Here is a 17,981-nt window from a genome sequence, read left to right on the forward strand (position 1 = left end):
TCTCAGTGTGAAAAACATGCTCTTTAAATTTTAGAATGGAATATTAAGATGTGTGTAAGGCTGTGATGACCCAGCATTAAATTGAGGAAAGATGGGAGAACATCTTCCTTGTGGGATAATTGTTGTGACTTGCTTATTAATGAGGTTAAAAGACTGAAAGACTTGCCTGGAGAGAGGAGGTGCTTAATATCTAGAATTGCCATATAAATTTTGGCAAATTACTAAACATCTCACTTGATTTGGCTAAAAATTGTCTTAAAATTCATAGAGCTTCATTCTCACAGCATTAGCTTTTGAGGTAAAGAAGTGGTTCTTCTTACTGCTCTGGCAATATTGTACAAACGCTACACTCTAGCCTTGGTTCGCAGTTTCAGTGAAACTTTTAGATCCTTATCTAAAGGTTCTCTTGTGTTGGAATCCCACTTAATCTGAAAAGAGCTTTTAGTCATTCACTTCTGAATTATACACCCAGAAGAAGGGAGAATATTTATATCCTATACAGACTTAAGAATTGGAAGATGTAGAATTGAAATGTAGCTTTCCTGGGGTAAGGACAGATTGCTCTGGGGAGGGTCATTGACTGAGAAATTATAACTGGAATTTGCTTAATTGCTGCCAGAATCTGGCAGGGAGAAATTAGTGAGTCATAGTGTTGGACACTTAAGATTTTAATTTCTTAGGAAAAGAGATTCAGAGTATTAATTAAAAATTTTAATTAAGAAAATCCTGTGTCTGTCGAAGAGATTTTAGCTTCAGCAAGATCTATTCTAGCTAGTGAAGCAGAAAGGGGTTGATTGAAGAGTTTTATATAGCTCACAGACTCTCCGGAAGGGCCAGAGGATTTGACTTGGATTCAGCAATATTGCTGAGAAGACATCAGATCCAGGAGAAATGTCTAATCACACCATACGTGACTGATAGAGCAGAGACCTTCTTGCTGAAAGTACCCACTGCTTGACGCATATAATACTAAGAGCTGGACACTGGAAGCTTCACCCTCTCTGTACCCCCAAAGCCAAACACTTCTACCTCCCTTCTCGCCAAAATGTCCAGTCTCCCCAAATTTGGCCTTATTTTCTGCTTGTTCTGCTCTAAGACTCATTTAAGAGTGCCTTGCATGGTGGAAACTAGGTCACATATAAAATTCTGCTGCAAGAGGGTCTGGGAAATGTCTAAAACTTTCTAAACTTTGCTTATGAATACAAAGGAGAAGCTGAAAAGGATTTGAATTGGTATTCAGTGAGTGGATCCTCTAGGGAGTATGTGTTAGAGTGTAACATTAGACCTACCCTTCTCTCCTATTGGGCTAGAAGAGGCACTGAGGACATTTCTTGGAGAAAAATCACACTGGACCAGTTGAGTACCAAACTATAGAGAGAAAGAAAGAAAGTGAAAGTCCCTCAGTCATGTCTGACTCTTTGCGACCCCATGGACTATACAGTCCATGGAATTCTGCAGACCAGAATACTGGAGTGGGTAGCCTTTCCCTTCTCTAAGGGATCTTCCCAACCCAGGGATTGAAGCCAGGTCTCCCACATTGCAGGTGGATTCTTTACCAGCTGAGCCACAAGGGAAGCCCAAGAATACTGGAGTGGGTAGCCTATCACTTCTCCAGCAGAACTTCCCCACCCAGGAATCGCACTGGGATCTCCTGCATTGCAGGCGGATTCTTTACCAACTGAGCTGTCAGGGAAGCACCTATTCCTTATTGGGACCACCAGTCATTCTTTGTTGAGTCATTTTGGTCTTTTCAGTTTGAAAATAATGTACAGGAATATTTGAGCTGTTGAGCAAGGGCAGAAGGTTGGAAATGTGGCCAGTAAGGGTTGACAGTGCTGTATCAAAGGTCAGAGCAGAGAACCCTTCAGAGGGCAGTGAGTGTTTCTCCATGGTCTCCTTGGAGGACGGACTCACCGTAGACTTAGAAGGTGGTCCAGCTGAGTGAGGCTGGCAGGATGGCCTATCTGTGGGGGAGCTGGGGTCCTCCAGGCTGGCCTGTCTGTGGGCGCAGGTGCAGCCCAGGGGAGCAGGCTGCTGGTAGCTATCACCTGGGTGCAGAGTCAGAGAAGAGGCTGAGGAGGGGACTTGTGTGGGAGGCACCTAGATGAGCTGAGGTCCTCCTAGGCGCCACAAATGATAGAGCACCATGATCATGTTGGATCATTCTAGAATCTTGAGTTTTCCTTGACATGGAAATCATTTGTTGCTTTATGAACAAGATACATAAATACTGGAAAGTATTGTGGAACTCCTTTCGATTCTGACACGCCAGCTTGGCATGTGTCTGCTTCCGAGTTTGTGTGACAGTGGCCATTGACAAATGGTTTCCCGGAGAGGCAGGGTGAGGAGCGCACGGATGGATGGCTGTGTCACAGGTGGTCCAGGCAACAACGCTAATCCCTCCTGCCATCCTGTCCACCAATGTACGCTCTGCTGGTGCCAAGTCCTTGTCTAGTTTCCCTGCTCTCGCTAACCCTGATTCCTTTTATTTCTTCCCGGCTATTTCTACAAGCTTCGCTACGTTGCTGCTCTCTCTTTTTTTGGATGATTTCCTAGGCTTCTCAGCTTTGACGATTCATCTTTAAAGATCAAAAGCACGGCAGCCATTTAAGTGTGAGACTCGGCAGTGTGCAGGGCACAGCGTTTGGCAGTTAATCATTAAATGGGAAAGGGGGTCAGTAAAGTGATATTTCCCGCATTCTCAATTCTCTCCCGCTAAATAGATTCTTTGGTTAGTTCTTTTAAAGATAAAAGACACTCCCCAATGTTTCTTTCTATTTTCTGGGCTCTGACGTCCCTTGGGAATGAGCATGGAGCTACTCTGTGAGCTTTGCTAGGCTGAGAGACTTTGAACGTGTTCAGAGAGGTGAGCGCACAGAATCCCAGTGCCAGCCAGTCTGGGAGGGGCTTCCTCCTCTCTGAGACCCCTGGGGGGTCGATGGCTGCTGCCCTTGCATGTGACCAGAAAGAGAACTCCTGGGAATTTGTTCTTTTTGATCAGGAAGAAACAGTCTTACTCAGTTTGGCCTCAAGGTTTTCATTTCTTTTTCATTCTGCTTGTGGCAATCTTTGAATGTCTATTTTATTTCCCATGATACTGTTCTTGAAGTGAGAAAATCTAAATCTGCCCCTCTTTTATTAGAATATCTGTTTTGTCTTCTGGAAACTAAAATCTACAATGAATATCTCATAGCACGTTGCATAGATAAAAGTAATTTATGCACAAATCTTTGATAAATGTGCAGTATTTTGTAGAATGTTTCCTTCCTTCCAAATGGATTTCTTGAGGTGGGTGTTTCCCTCAGCACTTTTTCAGGCAAAAGAATTACGGTGATTTACACCTATAGTGACTAGAGTTAATATTTTGTGAGAGCCTGGTGTGTGCGTGCTAAGTTGCTTCAGTCGTGTCTGATTCTTTGTGACCCTATGGACTATAGCCCACCAGGCTCCTCTGTCCATGGGATTCTCTAGGTAAGAATACTGGAGTGAATTGTTTATCACTTCTCTAGGGGATCTTCCCAACCCAGAAACTGAACTGGGTCTCTTCCATTACAGGCAGATTCTTTACCAGCTGAGCTACCAGGGAAGCCTGAGAGCCTGATAGATTTTTATTATAGTTGGGTAAATGCTCATACATTGTCATTGAATATTCACAAAATCTCTGTGAAATAGTTACTATGATCATCCCCAATTTTACATATATGGTAACTATGGCTTAGAAAACTTAAATACCTAGTATAAGGTGATACAGATAATAAGCAGAGGAGCCAGGACTTAAATATAAGGCAGCCTGACTCTAGATTCCCTGCATTACATATACCTCCTACCCCTGTATCTATTCCATATAGGCCTCTCAGTTTCTTATCTAAGAAAAGTAATGAATTTCAGACCCACTTATTCTTCCTAAAATCCCTCTTTGAGCATCACTGCTATGAGCACAGAATCAGATCCTGGCTCCTTAGCAGGACTTGCTGCTCAGGCATCATCCAGCTTGGCTCTTCCTGGATCCTTGCTCCAGACATTGCTCATAGACTCCGCCCCAACCACACCAAACTCCCACAGATGGATCCATGGGCCATGATTTGTTACATGTCCATTTCTCTATACCTGTTATTCTAGAAACTTTTGACCTGTTTCCCTTCTCCTATGCTTTATACATTTCATTCTGTAAAACCCAGCTTGTTTATTCAGCAAACATTTATGCAGTGGGTGCTGTAGGTTAGATCAGCACCAGGAATACAATGACCTCTATGGACCAGAAGTGCAGTAGAAGGAGGATAAATCCCAATGTCCTGCAGGGAGTTCCAAGTGTTCTGAGAGAAGCATGCTGTCCTTTGACATAGTTCCCAATGTATTCATTTATTTATAAAATCTATTAAGAGCTTGCAGATTGCATCTTAGGTGCTACTGATGTTAAATGTCTCCTTCCCTCTTATTTCTGTGTTCTAGTGGTGATAGTGGGTAGATAATAGTGACCAAAATAAACAACTAATAATTAAAATGAGAACTACGTATTGAAGAAAGTGGTCTTAACTAAAGAGCCAAGTGTTAGAGTGACCAAGAGGGAAGTGGGCTAAGACAGTGTAACTGGGGAGAGCACCTTTGAGAGGTCACTTTTGAACCTGGACTTGAAGATAAAGAGCAGCTAGCCACAATGTTTTGTTGTTCAATCACTCAGTCGTGTCCAACTTTTAGTGACTTCATGGACTGCAGCATGCCAGGCTTCCCTGTCCTTCTCCATCTCCCAGAGCTTGTGCAAACTCATGTCCATCTAGTCGATGATGCCATCCAACCATCTCATCCTCTGTCACCCCCTTTTCCTCCTGCCTTCAATCTTTCCCAACATCAGGGTCTTTTCCAGTGAGTCAGTTCTTCCCATCAGGTGGCCAAAGTATTAGAGTTTCAGCTTCAGCATTAGTCCTTCCAGTGAATATTCAGGATTTATTTCCTATAGGATTGACTGGTTTGATCTCCTTGCAGTCCAAGGGACTCTCAAGAGTCTTCTCTAATACCACAATTCAAAAGCATCAATTCTACAGTGCTCAGCCTTCTTTATGGTCCAACTCTCACATTCATACATTATTTGAAAAACCATAGCTTTGACTATATGGCCTTTGTCTGAAAAGTAATATCTCTGCTTTTTAACACACTGTCTAGGTTTGTCATAGCTTTTCTTCCAAGGAGAAAGCATCTTTTAATTTCATGGCTGCAGTCACTATCTGCAGTGATTTTTGAGCCCAAGAAAACAAAGCCACACTACTGTTCTAAATAAAACAAGGGGAAGTTCAGAGTCCTGAGGCCAAAAAGAGCTTGTTTTTGTTGAGGATTAGAAAGGAGACCCCTATGAGAACTTGCCAGACTTCCCTGCCCAAGCCTGCAGTGACTGCCTTATCTCTAAGGGCTGGCTCCTGTGATAAGACAGTCATCACTGCCTCTGCAGAAGGAACATGTCTGCCTTGCTCCTTGGAAGGAAAGTTATGACCAAGCTAGATAGCATATTAAAAAGCAGAGACATAACTTTGCCAACATGTCTGCCTTGCCCCACACTGGAGCTCTGGAGGTCAGGAGCCACAACCCATTCACCTATGCAAGTTACTACAACTCAGGTCCTTAGTCCCTGAGAGGAGCTCAACAAATGGTACTGACTCGATGAATGAATGGGGGTGGTGGTTTAGTCGCTAAGTCATGTCCAACTCTTGTGACCCCATTGTCCAAGACGGGACATCTTGTCTACGTCCAGGGATTTTCCAGGAAGAATACCAGAGTGGGTTGACATTTCTTTCTCCAGGGGATCTTCCCGACCCAGGGATCAAACCTGGGTCTCCTGCACTGCAGGCAGATTCTTTACTAACTGAGCTACCAGGGAATTCCCTGAATGATGTGTCCAAGTAAATAAACTATCCTGGTCTGGCTCACTAAAGCACACCGTTCATTCATTGAGAATCACAGTTAAAGCATAGGGCGTTCACTTGGAAGAAGAGTCACCTGGGTATTTTACTCCCATCCTTATTAAAGAATTTTTGCTTCTAATTGCCAGGACAGCTGTGAGGTCTAGCAGCTATAAATATTTGTAGGGTTCACTTCATGCTGTTTATCTGCTTTCATCTCCCTTGGTAAATTCCATGTTCAGAGGCTCATTAGCTGCGTACACACAAAACAGCTATATAATAATTAGTATCAAGGAAGGCTGCATAATAGAACAATGTTTGCACTAATTAGATACTGGGTTGAGGGACCTTCTTTTTATTTCCCCCTGAAGCTTCTGCATTTTTCCTTTCTAACTTCTGGATTGAGAATTTCAGCTTCATGTTTTAGGTTGCAGCTATTATCATCAGCATTTCTTGAGCATAACAAGAGTAGTTGCTGTTTACTGAGTACGATAGGAAAGGCACTATGCCTGTGTGTGCTCAGTCGCAGCAGTCGTGTCTGACTCTTTGTGACCCTATAGACTGCAGCCCGCCAGGCTCCTCTGTCCATGGGATTCTCCAGGCACGAATACTGGAGTGGGCTGCCATGTCCTCCTCCAAGGGATCGTCCCAACCCAGGGATCGAACCCGCATCTCTTATGTCTCCTGCTTTGCAGGCAGATTCTTTACCCACTGAGCCACCTGGGAAACCCGGAAAGGCATTATACTGAGCCCTTAGCACTCACTGCCTCACTTGGTCCCCACAGCAGCCCCAAGGAGTTTGGTTTGCATTTTACAAATCAGGACACTAAGGCTTCAACTTGCACAAGGTCACTAGCCAGTGAGGGGCCAGGCTTGAAGTCAAGAGAGTCTGTGTCCAGAGTTCTTCTCTATTATACCAATTCTTCCTAAATTGCTTCCTATGGGATCTCTTTAGGTATTCTAAAATAACTGAATAGTTTAGGCTTTTGTCCACCCTTATGGCAGAAAGCGAAAAAGAACTAAAGAGCCTGTTGATGAAAGTGAAAGAGGAAAGTGAAAAAGTTGGCTTAAAACTCAGCATTCAGAAAACTAAGATCATGGCATTTGGTCCCATCACTTTATGGCAAATAAAAGGGGAAACAGTGGAAACAGTGACATACTTTGTTTTGGGGGGCTCCAAAGTCACTGCAGATGGTGACTGCAGCCATGAAATTAAAAGACGCTTGCTCCTTGGAAGGAAAGTTATGACCAAGCTAGATAGCATATTAAAAAGCAGAGACATAACTTTGCCAACAAAGGTCCCTCTAGTCAAGGGTATGGTTTTTCCAGTGGTCATGTATGGATGTGAGAGTTGGACTGTGAAGAAAGCTGAGTGCTGAAGAATTGATGCTTTTGAACTGTGATGTTGCAGAAGACTCTTGAGAGTCCCTTGGACTGCAAGGAGATCCAACCAGTCCATTCTAAAGGAGATCAGTCCTGGGTGTTCATTGGAAAGACTGATGCTCAAGCTGAAACTCCAATACTTTGGCTACCTCATGTGAAGAGTTGACTCCTTAGAAAAGACCCTGATGGTAGGAGTGATTGGGGTCAGGAGGAGAAGGGGACGACAGAGGATGAGATGGCTGGATGGCATCACCGACTTGATGGACATGAGTTTGAGTAAACTCCAGGAATTGGTGATGGACAGGGAGGCCTGGTGGGCTGCAATTAATGGGGTCACAAAGAGTCGGACATGACTGAGTAACTGAACTGAACTGAGACAGCATATTAAAAAGCAGAGACATTACATTGCCAAAAAAGGTCCATCTAGTCAAAGCTATGGTTTTTCCAGTAGTTATGTGTGGGTGTGAGAGTTGGACTATAAATGAAGCTGAGCACTAAAGAATTGATGCTTTTGAACTGTGATGTAGAAGAAGATTCTTGAAAGTCTCTCAGACTGCAAGGAGATCCAGCCAGTCCATCCTAAAGGAGATCAGTCCTGACTATTCATTGGAAGGACTGATGCTGAAGCTGAAACTCCAATACTTTGGCCACCTGATGAGAAGAACTGACTCATTGGAAAAGACCCTGATGCTGGGAAAAATTGAAGGCGGGAGGAGAAGGGGACAACAGAGGATGAGATGGTTGGATGGCATCACCAACTCAGTGGACATGAGTTTGAGGGAACTCTGGGAGTTGGTGATGGACAGGGAGGCCTGGTGTGCTGCAGTCCAAGGGGTAGCAAAGAGTTGGACATGACTGAGTGACTGAACTGAACTCTAAAACATTAGTATAAGTATGTTTGGGATCATTTACCATTGAGCTGCATCAGATACTTTTGACTCATCTTTTCTTTGTATAATAATCACATGGGAGCACATGATAACTTTTAGTGCCACTTTTCTCAAATGAGTGTCCTATAAACGGGCTGACTTCCTCCAGAGTAAGACACAGAAGTGCCAGGTGCCCCATTACACTCAGTGGCCTCCCAGGCTCCACCCAGGGCTGGATCTGGGGCTACCTTCTCTCCACTCTGAGATACTCGTGCTTCCCCAGGATCCAAGGCACCGGTGCTGCTGTAGAGACATTCTGTATGTTCCCAGTGACTCCAGCCAGCTCTGCCGCATTGCACAGCCTTCAGCAACCTACAGGGAAATCAAAGCAGGCTGGCTGTTGCTCAGCTCAAAGAGGCAGGGGGAAAGAAAGATTTTTTTCTAGAGGAAAATGGAGTATTTATAGAAGAGCTAATCAGAAATCCAAAGGGCAAGAAGCAGGTAAACATTTTCCCAGTGTCCTGCTGCTGGGGCACACAGAGGGCAAGGCCCAGAGCTGTTTACCACAGGCCCACACATTCTTGGCGCTTGCTCTTGAAAGGTGAAAATAATTCCAGGGATGATTCTCATTCTACAGAAAACAGGAAAGCTTTATTTTCAGACCTTTGCTGACACGCACCAGAGTAATAAATTAAGCTGCTATGAAGACTGCTGTTTAAAAACATGTAGAGAAGTTGAAGGGAGTCTCTTCAGACCTACTTGCTGCTGCTGTAGACAGAGCATTGGGTGCGTGGAGGCAGGGTGGAACTGAGTGTTGTTGAAACACAGCTCACCTGCTCTAAATCTGGAGGACAGGCATGGAGACCGGTGATGGGTTAATGCCTGGAGCAGCTGTGAAACCACACATGCGCATACAGTCCTATAGTGTACTGTCCCCAAGTCACATATTCAAATGATGTTAATTAAAATCTGGGGGACATTTAAAAAAAATAACAATAAACTCAGGTATATTTTGCACCTCTGCAACTAGTGAGGGTTATCTGAAGGATATACAGAAAGGTCAGCTAGTGTAATCTGGTTCACGGATGCATTCGTTTACTCTCACTGCTATAACAAAGCACCACAAGCTGGGTGCCTTCAACAGCAGAAATTAATTTTTTCACAAGGTTTTAGCAGGATTGATTCCCTCTCAATACTGTGAGGGAAGAGTCTGCTCCAGACTGCTTTCCTCAGCTCATAGATTGCTCTCCTCTTCGTGGGGTTGTCTGTGTCCAGATTTCCTTACTACAAGGACACCACTCATACTGGGGTAGGGCCCACTCTAATGACCTCATTTTAACCTCTTTACCTCTGTAACAACTTTGTCTCCAAGTATGTTCACACTCTGAGGGGTTAGGGATTCAGTAGGGATTTTTGAGGGGGACATAATTCAGCCCATCACAACTGATTCTAATACATACATACATACATACATATATATATATATGCATATATGTATATATATTTATAATGTGTGTATATATATATATAATGTATACATGTACATATAGGAGCCAAAAAAATATAAGAGTGAATTAAAAATGATTCATGGAGCTGTACTTACTGAGTTTTTAAATATTCTAGAGTTCAAGCTTTTCCCCTTTTCCATAAATCATAATTTGAGTTTCCAATAGCACCAGTCATTTAATATTAAACATTAGATATGATAACAGAAAAATAATGATGTACTTAGTGGGAACTACTTATTGTTTATAAAAATACATTTCATTTCTGACTTAGGCTACCATATAACTTATAATATTTTATAAGGTAAATTTTCTACCTATGCCCTCATTATTACAGAAATAAGGTTTTAAACATTTAAATATCATATTGGAAAGAAGTATGCTTTCTGCTTTTGATGTAGAAGACGTCAGTTACTCTGTGTGGGGAGGTCACTGTCAAGAAGTGTAAGGTGTTGAGAGGGGCCTGTGGACTGAGGAAGGAGCAGATGCTTTGCTGAACAGAAGCCTAGACATTCGTTCCACCATCTGTGGTTGTCTGTGTCTTTCTGTGTGTGTGTCTGTGTGTTAGAGAGACAGAGACACGTGGATTTCAGTATATCCTCTATTCTGACTTACAGAGTGCTTCAAGGTAGCTAGGGAATGGAGATAGGGCCAGCAGGATTACCAAGAATAACAGCATCTAGTGACTGCCAAACCACACACACACACACACACACACACACACACACACACACAGGCACACACCAAGTCTCTAACACAGGTATCAGAATTGGGTGCTATTGAGCCCACAAATATATGGCCATAAATATCCCAACATTCTCAAAGCTACCTCCATAAAATTACATATTCTTTGCCAAGTTTTATTTGCTCTAGCTGTATTTGCCTCTCTTGAATTTTCTTCAGTACTTAAACACTTTTTTGGGCCAAAGGTGAAAAAAACAATGTAGCTGCTGAATATGAATACAAACACATACCCACAACACACACAGCTTTTTGTTTTCCTTCTGTAACTGTATACAAGTGAGAAAACCCTGGATTAAAGGACATACAGATGAAGTATCTCTTGATTCCTTTCTTTACTGTTCTTCTCTCTCGTGACTCTCAGAGGAAAAGTCCACAAACATTTCCAGTGGTTTTTTTTTTTTTTTTTTTTTTTTTTTTTTTACATTTCCAGACATAGTTGTGACTAGTCCAGAATAGCTGTGACTGATACATAAGGACAATATGAATGAGCTGAGTTAAAAGAGGGGTCTGACTTGGTGACTCTCTTCCTGGTATACCCGTGTGCATAGGTCAGATCTAGGAGTGACCCCAGCACACTCGCTTCTACCCTACAAAGAAAGCACATCCTGGAGAGGATTCCTTTCTTGATGGGTTGGAGAAGCCAGTAGTGGTCTCAGTTTTTTCCTTCAAAGAGGAAAAAACAGAGGGATAAGAGGGAAAGGGGGCTGAAAAGAGGAGTCTCTGGGTGAAGGGAGAAGAGCTTCGTTTACTGATCCAAGGGGAGTTGCTTTGGAAAATAGCTGGCCTGCTTAGGGACATTTACTAAACTTGCTCTGGGTAGTTGACGAAATAATTTCCTCATCTCCACTAAACCCTCTGTTAAGTCCACATTACTCACCATGCTTTCATAGCTGAACTTGCTATTTTGAGGCAACGCAGTTAAGTGTTGAGTCACCCCTAAGTGAATGCGGGCAAACAGAGGTTGCTCAAAGGGTCCAGACACGTGTAGTCTGCATTTTCACACAGAATTATACTATTTTTAATGTACTGTACTTGATGTCAAAAGTAAACTTGTGTAGAAGGGCAGGTAGTAGAGAGGAGAGTGGTTGGTGTTGTTATGAAATAGACTTGATGAGCAAAGGGAAGGTGGGCAGTGAAGGAAAGGGCAGATACTAGCTCGAGTGCATCACTGAGGAGCAGCTCTATGAAGGTGGGTATATATGGTGGGATGTATATATTCCATATGCCCAGGTGGTGCTACTGGTAAAGAATCTGCCTGTCTGCCAGTACAGGAGTAGTCAAGAGAAGCAGGTTCAGTTCCTGGTTTGGGAAGATCCCCTGGAGGAGGGCATGACAATCCACTCCAGTATTCTTCCCTGGAAAATCTCATGAATAGAGTAGACCTTAGGTTCTCAAAGAGTTGGACACAACTGAAGCTAGTTAGCATGCATGCACGCATATATTCCTTATATAATTCTAGAAGTATTATAAATGTATCGAGTCCATAAAAGAAGAAATGATGTGACATTACAAAACAAGAAATTGAAGAGGAAACAATTTATTACACAGCTGTTGGACTGAACCATATCTGAGAATAATCAGAATAAAAAACTAAGAGATGATACTTTTGATTATTAACTATACAGAAATTTCTTCCTGTATTGTGCCACTTGATAGACATTACCCCATTTAACCTGAAATATTGGGGAATTCAATGAATGGTGCCGTGGCGAGAAGCTGAGCCAGCTAGTACCTAGATCCCTGGTGGATCACTGAGCTGTACATTTACAATTCAGCAAGCCTTGTTATCAGTTCAGAAACACAGCTGGGAAGGAATTAGAGATTTCCAGGTGACTAGGCAGCTGATTCTTAAGCACAGGTGAATTCCTTCAAATAGGTTCATGAAGCGTTACAAAGGTGTTGGTTGTATCCAGACTTTGGGGCTTATTTACATGGTGATATTATTGTTTGACAGTAACTTGATTATTTTCCCTCACTCAGTTTTCATGATTTATTGAATGAATCTCCACAGGTTATATTTAGGACTCTCTGTGACACACCGCCCGCTGTCCCTGTCCACGGGGACTCTTGACCTCTAAAGCTTTGGTTTCCATTTCTGAGAGTTCATAGCTTCCTCTTATAGAAATTCTACCTCTTTAGAAGGTAAACATATTTTCCTATTCTAATTAACAGTTCCTCCCATCAGTGTAATGACCCAAAGCCATTTTATTTGAAATAGCAGCAAAGAGATGTTGACCCAGTTAAAATCCAAGCCCCTCTCAAATCATTTCATCTCTTAATTTTCTTTCATTTTCTATATATGCCATAGGTCATCTGAAAAAAAGAAATCCAACCAAGACATTTTGCTAAGGAAATGAGATTACTTTATTCCAGAATTTTCAACTCTTCTGCTTCTTAGAATGACATCTCCTCTCAAAGTCTTCAGAAGAAAATCTGTGATGTCTTTCTTTCAATTCCCACTTACAATCTTATTTCTTCTAGGTGTCCCTAATAATGGAAATGGGAGTGGGTGTTTACTTGTACCAACCACACAGCAATCCTATTCTTAAAAGGACCTGTGGATGGGTGGAAAGGAGATGATGCGTCTTGTTTGATGATTTGCCTTTTGAGAAGGAGTTTGCTGTGATCGATTCTTTTTTAAAATTTGTATTTATGTATTTATTTGTTGCTGGGCCTGGTCTTCATTGCTTTGAGCAGACTTTTTCTAGTTGCAGGGAGTGGGGACTACTCTTCATTGCAATATATGGCTTCTCATTGCGGTGGCTTGTTGCAGAGCATGGGCTCTAGGCATGCAGGTTCGGTAGTTGTGGAGCAGGGGTTTAGCTGCCCAATGGCATGCGGAATCTTCACTAACCAGGGATCGAACCTGTGTTCCCTGTTTTGGCAGATGGATTCATAATAACTGGAGCACTAGAGAATCCCTGTGATAGCCTTATATAAGTTGTTGATAAAAATTTAAATTTGTTCTTCCTTTCAAGAAAGAAATACGCCAATACATACCTAGAGCTTTAAAAATACTCCGTTCTTTGACCCAGTATATCCTCTGCTAATAATGTACCCTAGGGCAAAGTTTAAACATACAGTGATTTGTCTGCAGAACACACATTGCCTCATTCTTTATAATAATAAAAAATGGGGACATGTGGGAACACGCCAACTGGCCAAAAAAAGAAGAAAAATAGGCAGAGATGTCATAAAAGAATGCTACTTGGTAATGTTTCAAAGTATATGCAATGGCATGGAAACTAATATAACAGAATTTTTAGTATAATATATTCTATCAACTGTCATTATGTTCTTAAAGTACATTACATATACTTGTAGCAAGGAAACATAAATAGACCTGGTTGCTGAAAGTGCTATCTCTATATTGTGAAACCATGGGTAATTTTTTTTACCATATGTTTATTTTTATATAAATAGGCATTACTTTTAAAACTGGAAAATAATACTTTTCAAAAAGAATGAAATAACCCTGAGAGGAGAAATTCTCTCTCGCCTCAGACTAAATCTACCACAGACGTACTTTTCCTCCATACTGGTTTACTGTCTTTGACGTCACATGCATCTGTGATGGTAGCAAGAGAAATAGGCATGAAGCCATAAAAATAGCTGCCACACACCCATGATCTTTGGGGCTTACCAGGTGGCCCTAGTGGTAGAGAACCTGCCTGCCAATGCAGGAAACTTAAGAGACATGGGTTGGATCCCTGGGTTGGGAAGATGTCCTGGAGGAGGGAATGGTGACCCACTCCAGTATTCTTGCCTGAGAATCCCATGGACAGAGAAGCCTGGTGGGCTACAGTCCCTAGGTTCACAAAGAGTTGGACAAGACTAAAACCACAGCACAGCACAACACAGACAGGGTAAAGCTCGAGAGGATGTTCATCAGTTTCTGAGGCCATAGAGATAAGTAGTGACAAAGCTCACTAAATATACATAAAGGTCACAGTGTGAGAAATCAAATTGACTATGAAAGTGAAAGTGAAATCGCTCAGTCGTGTCCGACTCTTTTTGACCCAATGGATTGCAGCCTACGAGGCTCCTCTGTCCATGGGACTTTCCAAGTGAGAATACTGGCGTGGGTTGCCATTTCCTTCTCCAGGAGATCTTCCTGACTCGGGGGTCAAACCCAGGTCTGCTCCATTGTAGGCAGACGCTTTACCATCTGAGCCACCAGGGAAGTCACCAAATTGACTATAGACAAATACGAATTCTTCTTTCCACTGCCTTTTACTGAAGACTCCTCATTTTATCTATTTAGACTGAACCCAGAGTGGACTTAAGGTGGGTAGTATGTCAAAGGAATGCCATGGTGACTTATTTGTCAGTTGCATTAAAAATATTGATATTGTGCAGATTATATGGGCAATTGGTTCGTTTCTTGGTTTTTAATTGTTGTTAAATACCTATTTAATGGTATTAACAACCAATAATGGTTGTTCATTGATGAATATAAAGTAAATGTCAGGCTTAGGTAACAGAGAGAGATGCTCTTGCTTTTACCAAGGACAACTGAGGAGAAATTCCAGTTCCCAAAGTGTTGCCTACATTACTTAGATCAAACAGTTTCCAATATTCAGAGTAACTTTAAGCATTATGAAATAAAATTTTACCAACACCTGATCAGTGTGGGATTCATTTACTTACATATTGAAATAGGGACATGATAGCCAAAACATGCGAACTATTGCCCCAAACATCCTCTCCTGGAGGCTAGAGGATTATAAATTACTGAGGCTTCCCCAGTAAGGGATTTGGAGAAAATGAGACGAGGGAAATCAGAGTTATATTTCAGCTGTCATCCTAGATTATTCCCTGAGGATACCATCTTAATATACAGCTGTTACTTCAAATGCCAACCAAAGACTGGGGATTATTGAATGTTCAGATAGTATTTGTTCAGAAACTGATCAGAAAACCTTATTTGACCTTAGAGGTACCTTTAAACTTGAAAGTTCTGGTCATCTCACCTATAATAGGTCAAAAAGGAGACATTTCTAATGACAAATAGAAACAGAGAGAGTGAAAGAGTGTTACTTCAGTATGGAGAGGGGAAAATTCTGAGGATATTTGTGAACAACATGAATACTCTTGAGCAGCAGTTCAGCAACATTTTCTCAACTCCTGACCTAATTGCCTATGTTGCACCCTTGAAGCTTGAATAAAGGAAGTTTAGGACAATTACTTTGTACAGAAATACTTCTAGGCCTAATAGATAATGGACTTCAGAACTAATCTGAAGAGATGGTAAGGATAACAATGGGAAAAGTTCAAGCTCTGCTTAAGCATAAGCTGAGTTTTGTACACCATTTGTGGTTGAGGTGTCCCCTCTCATCATAAACTTTTGACCTTCTTGGGCACGTATCCTGTGATCCCATGAACAAGTCCCTACTGGCCACGGTTTTTGCCCTGATATTCCTCTGTTGCTCAGCACATTCAATGACCTACTCAGTGCAAATGTCTTGGTGATGACAAAGAATATTAATCGTGTAGAGAAATCACCCCCTTGTTCTTAGTCTATTATCACACTAATAATAACTGTTAACCTTTATTACCACGTTATTGTCCCATGTTTTGTTCTCAGTGGATCTGATACAACTCATCAAATTTGGATATGAACCTGATGAAGTGGTACTATTCATATGCCCATTCACAAGTGAAGAATCTGATTCACAGATATACAAATTTCTCAGAGTCTCACATTAACTTAGTGATAGAGTCAGAATTTAAACTCCAGCAGTCTGGCTCCAGCCCCTAACCCATACATTTCTGCCACTATGGGGACTGAATGGGGAAAGTATTTAATATCTGAAAAACACTTAGCAATATCCTTTCACTCGCTAGCCTGGTGATGCTGACCGTTCTCATCTTTGGAGCCAAAGTTGACATATCCATTCCATACTGTTTTCTCCTAGGCTTAGGAAAAGGGAAATGACAGATGACTGAATGGAAAAGGATGAAGTCTTTTGGTTTAAATCCTAATAGTTTTACTTACCTGGTTTGGCCCAGGTTGGTACATCTTACTTGCTTCACCAAGGCTAGGAGTCTTTGTAGAGTCAAAGCTCCATGTTTGGTAGATTCAGAGGTGGTCCTTCATATATGACTAGATGGCCAAATGTATAAACAGAAGACACATCAGGAGAGGATAACTCAGGAGCAGAAGCACTTTGAAAATGATGACAGGAAAAAAAAAGCTTATCACCTGTCGCATGGAAAGGAAATGTGGGAAGTGAGGGTCTGGGAGACCGTCGGTAGCTCTCCATTGAGCAGTGACCTGTCTATTCTTTCAAAAAGGCTGGCTGTATTTCAGTTTTCTAAGTGAGACCCTCAGACAGTATGTTGTTTATTAAATGGGGGCAATCAGTATGAAACCAGGCATTTTTAGGTGTTCACACAGGAAGCTGTATTACTCCTGCCTATTCTCATAGGCACTCTCTCTCAAAAGCACGTGCATATGCATACACACACACACACACACACACACACACACACGTACTTTGTCTATGCATTTAATCATTTCATTCCTGGCCATTTATAAGAAAAGTGGCTCCCTCTCTCATAGCTTACTAATGTGATACGTTTTCCTCTTTCTTTTATTTTAATCACAGCAGAATCTAAGAAGAAGAAAAAGGAAGGCAAGAAACAGGAGAAGATGCTGGACTAAAAGCCGCCACCTTCCGTGGACCGTGAAAAGGACATCAGCAAACAGGATCAGTTAACTATTGCATTTATATCTACCGTAGGCTTTTTATTCAAAAATTATCTATAGCTTAAGTACACAATAGGCAGAAACAAATGAAAAGAAAAATTTTGTAGTAGCATTTTTTTTAAATGTATCAATATACCATAGTACCACTAGGGACTTATAATAGAGGACTGTAATCCTATTTAGAAAGTTGGCTTATAGTACATGTTAAGTGATAGAAAACTGAGGTAAGGGTTTTGAAGTTATGTGATATTTTACATTAAATTTTTTTTTTTACACTTTTTTCTTTTGGCAGCAATTTAAATGTTATGACTATGTAAACTACTTCTCTTGTTAGGTAATTTTTTTCACCTAGACTTTTTTTCCCAATTGAGAAAAATATCTACTAAACAAAGGAGCAATAAAATATGGTCATCCTATTTGAGGAAAATATCTTTTTTTCTGCCAGTGGCTTTTTAAAAAATTGTAGTCAGCAAAATGAGGAGAGGGTGGTTAGAGCATGTCCTAGTTCAATGTTGACTTTTTTTTTAAAAAAAGAAAGCATTATAACATGAAATTATTATTTCACTTTGGCAGAAATATTTGTTTTTTGATGAAATTATTTTTCCATTGGAGGAAAAAAAAAGACGAGGAAAATAAATCAAGGTGATGCTGAAAAAAAGATGCTTTTGTGTGCAATAATTTGATATTGTAAGCCTTCTCTCTTTGTCACCTATGTTCCCCCAGCTCATCTGTTAGCAGTGAGAAATGATCGTACAAACTAATTAAATCTCTTGGGCACAAATGTTATAAAGGGTTGACACAGCTGTAGATGTAGGTCTCTAACTATATTTTAAACTTTCTATCAGTATGTAATAGGTTGGACTGGTGCTACCAAATTAAA

At 41.4% G+C, this 17,981-nt stretch overlaps 1 protein-coding gene across 2 annotated transcripts in view; it reads left to right on the plus strand.

The window, feature by feature from the left end:
- The window catches only part of PTN (pleiotrophin), a 106,284-nt gene extending 88,525 nt beyond the window's left edge, over positions 1 to 17,759 (plus strand). Inside the window, exon 5 of one of the 2 annotated variants that reach the window (XM_005679510.3) lies at positions 17,004 to 17,759. In XM_005679510.3, coding sequence (XP_005679567.1) covers positions 17,004 to 17,056 — 53 coding nt within the window. In that variant the 3' untranslated portion in view covers positions 17,057 to 17,759. Of the gene's footprint in view, positions 1 to 17,000 lie in introns of both variants that reach the window. The other variant, XM_005679509.3, reaches the window with a different exon arrangement.

This window comes from Capra hircus, chromosome 4 (assembly GCF_001704415.2).
Source record: "Capra hircus breed San Clemente chromosome 4, ASM170441v1, whole genome shotgun sequence".
Lineage (NCBI taxonomy): Eukaryota > Metazoa > Chordata > Mammalia > Artiodactyla > Bovidae > Capra > Capra hircus.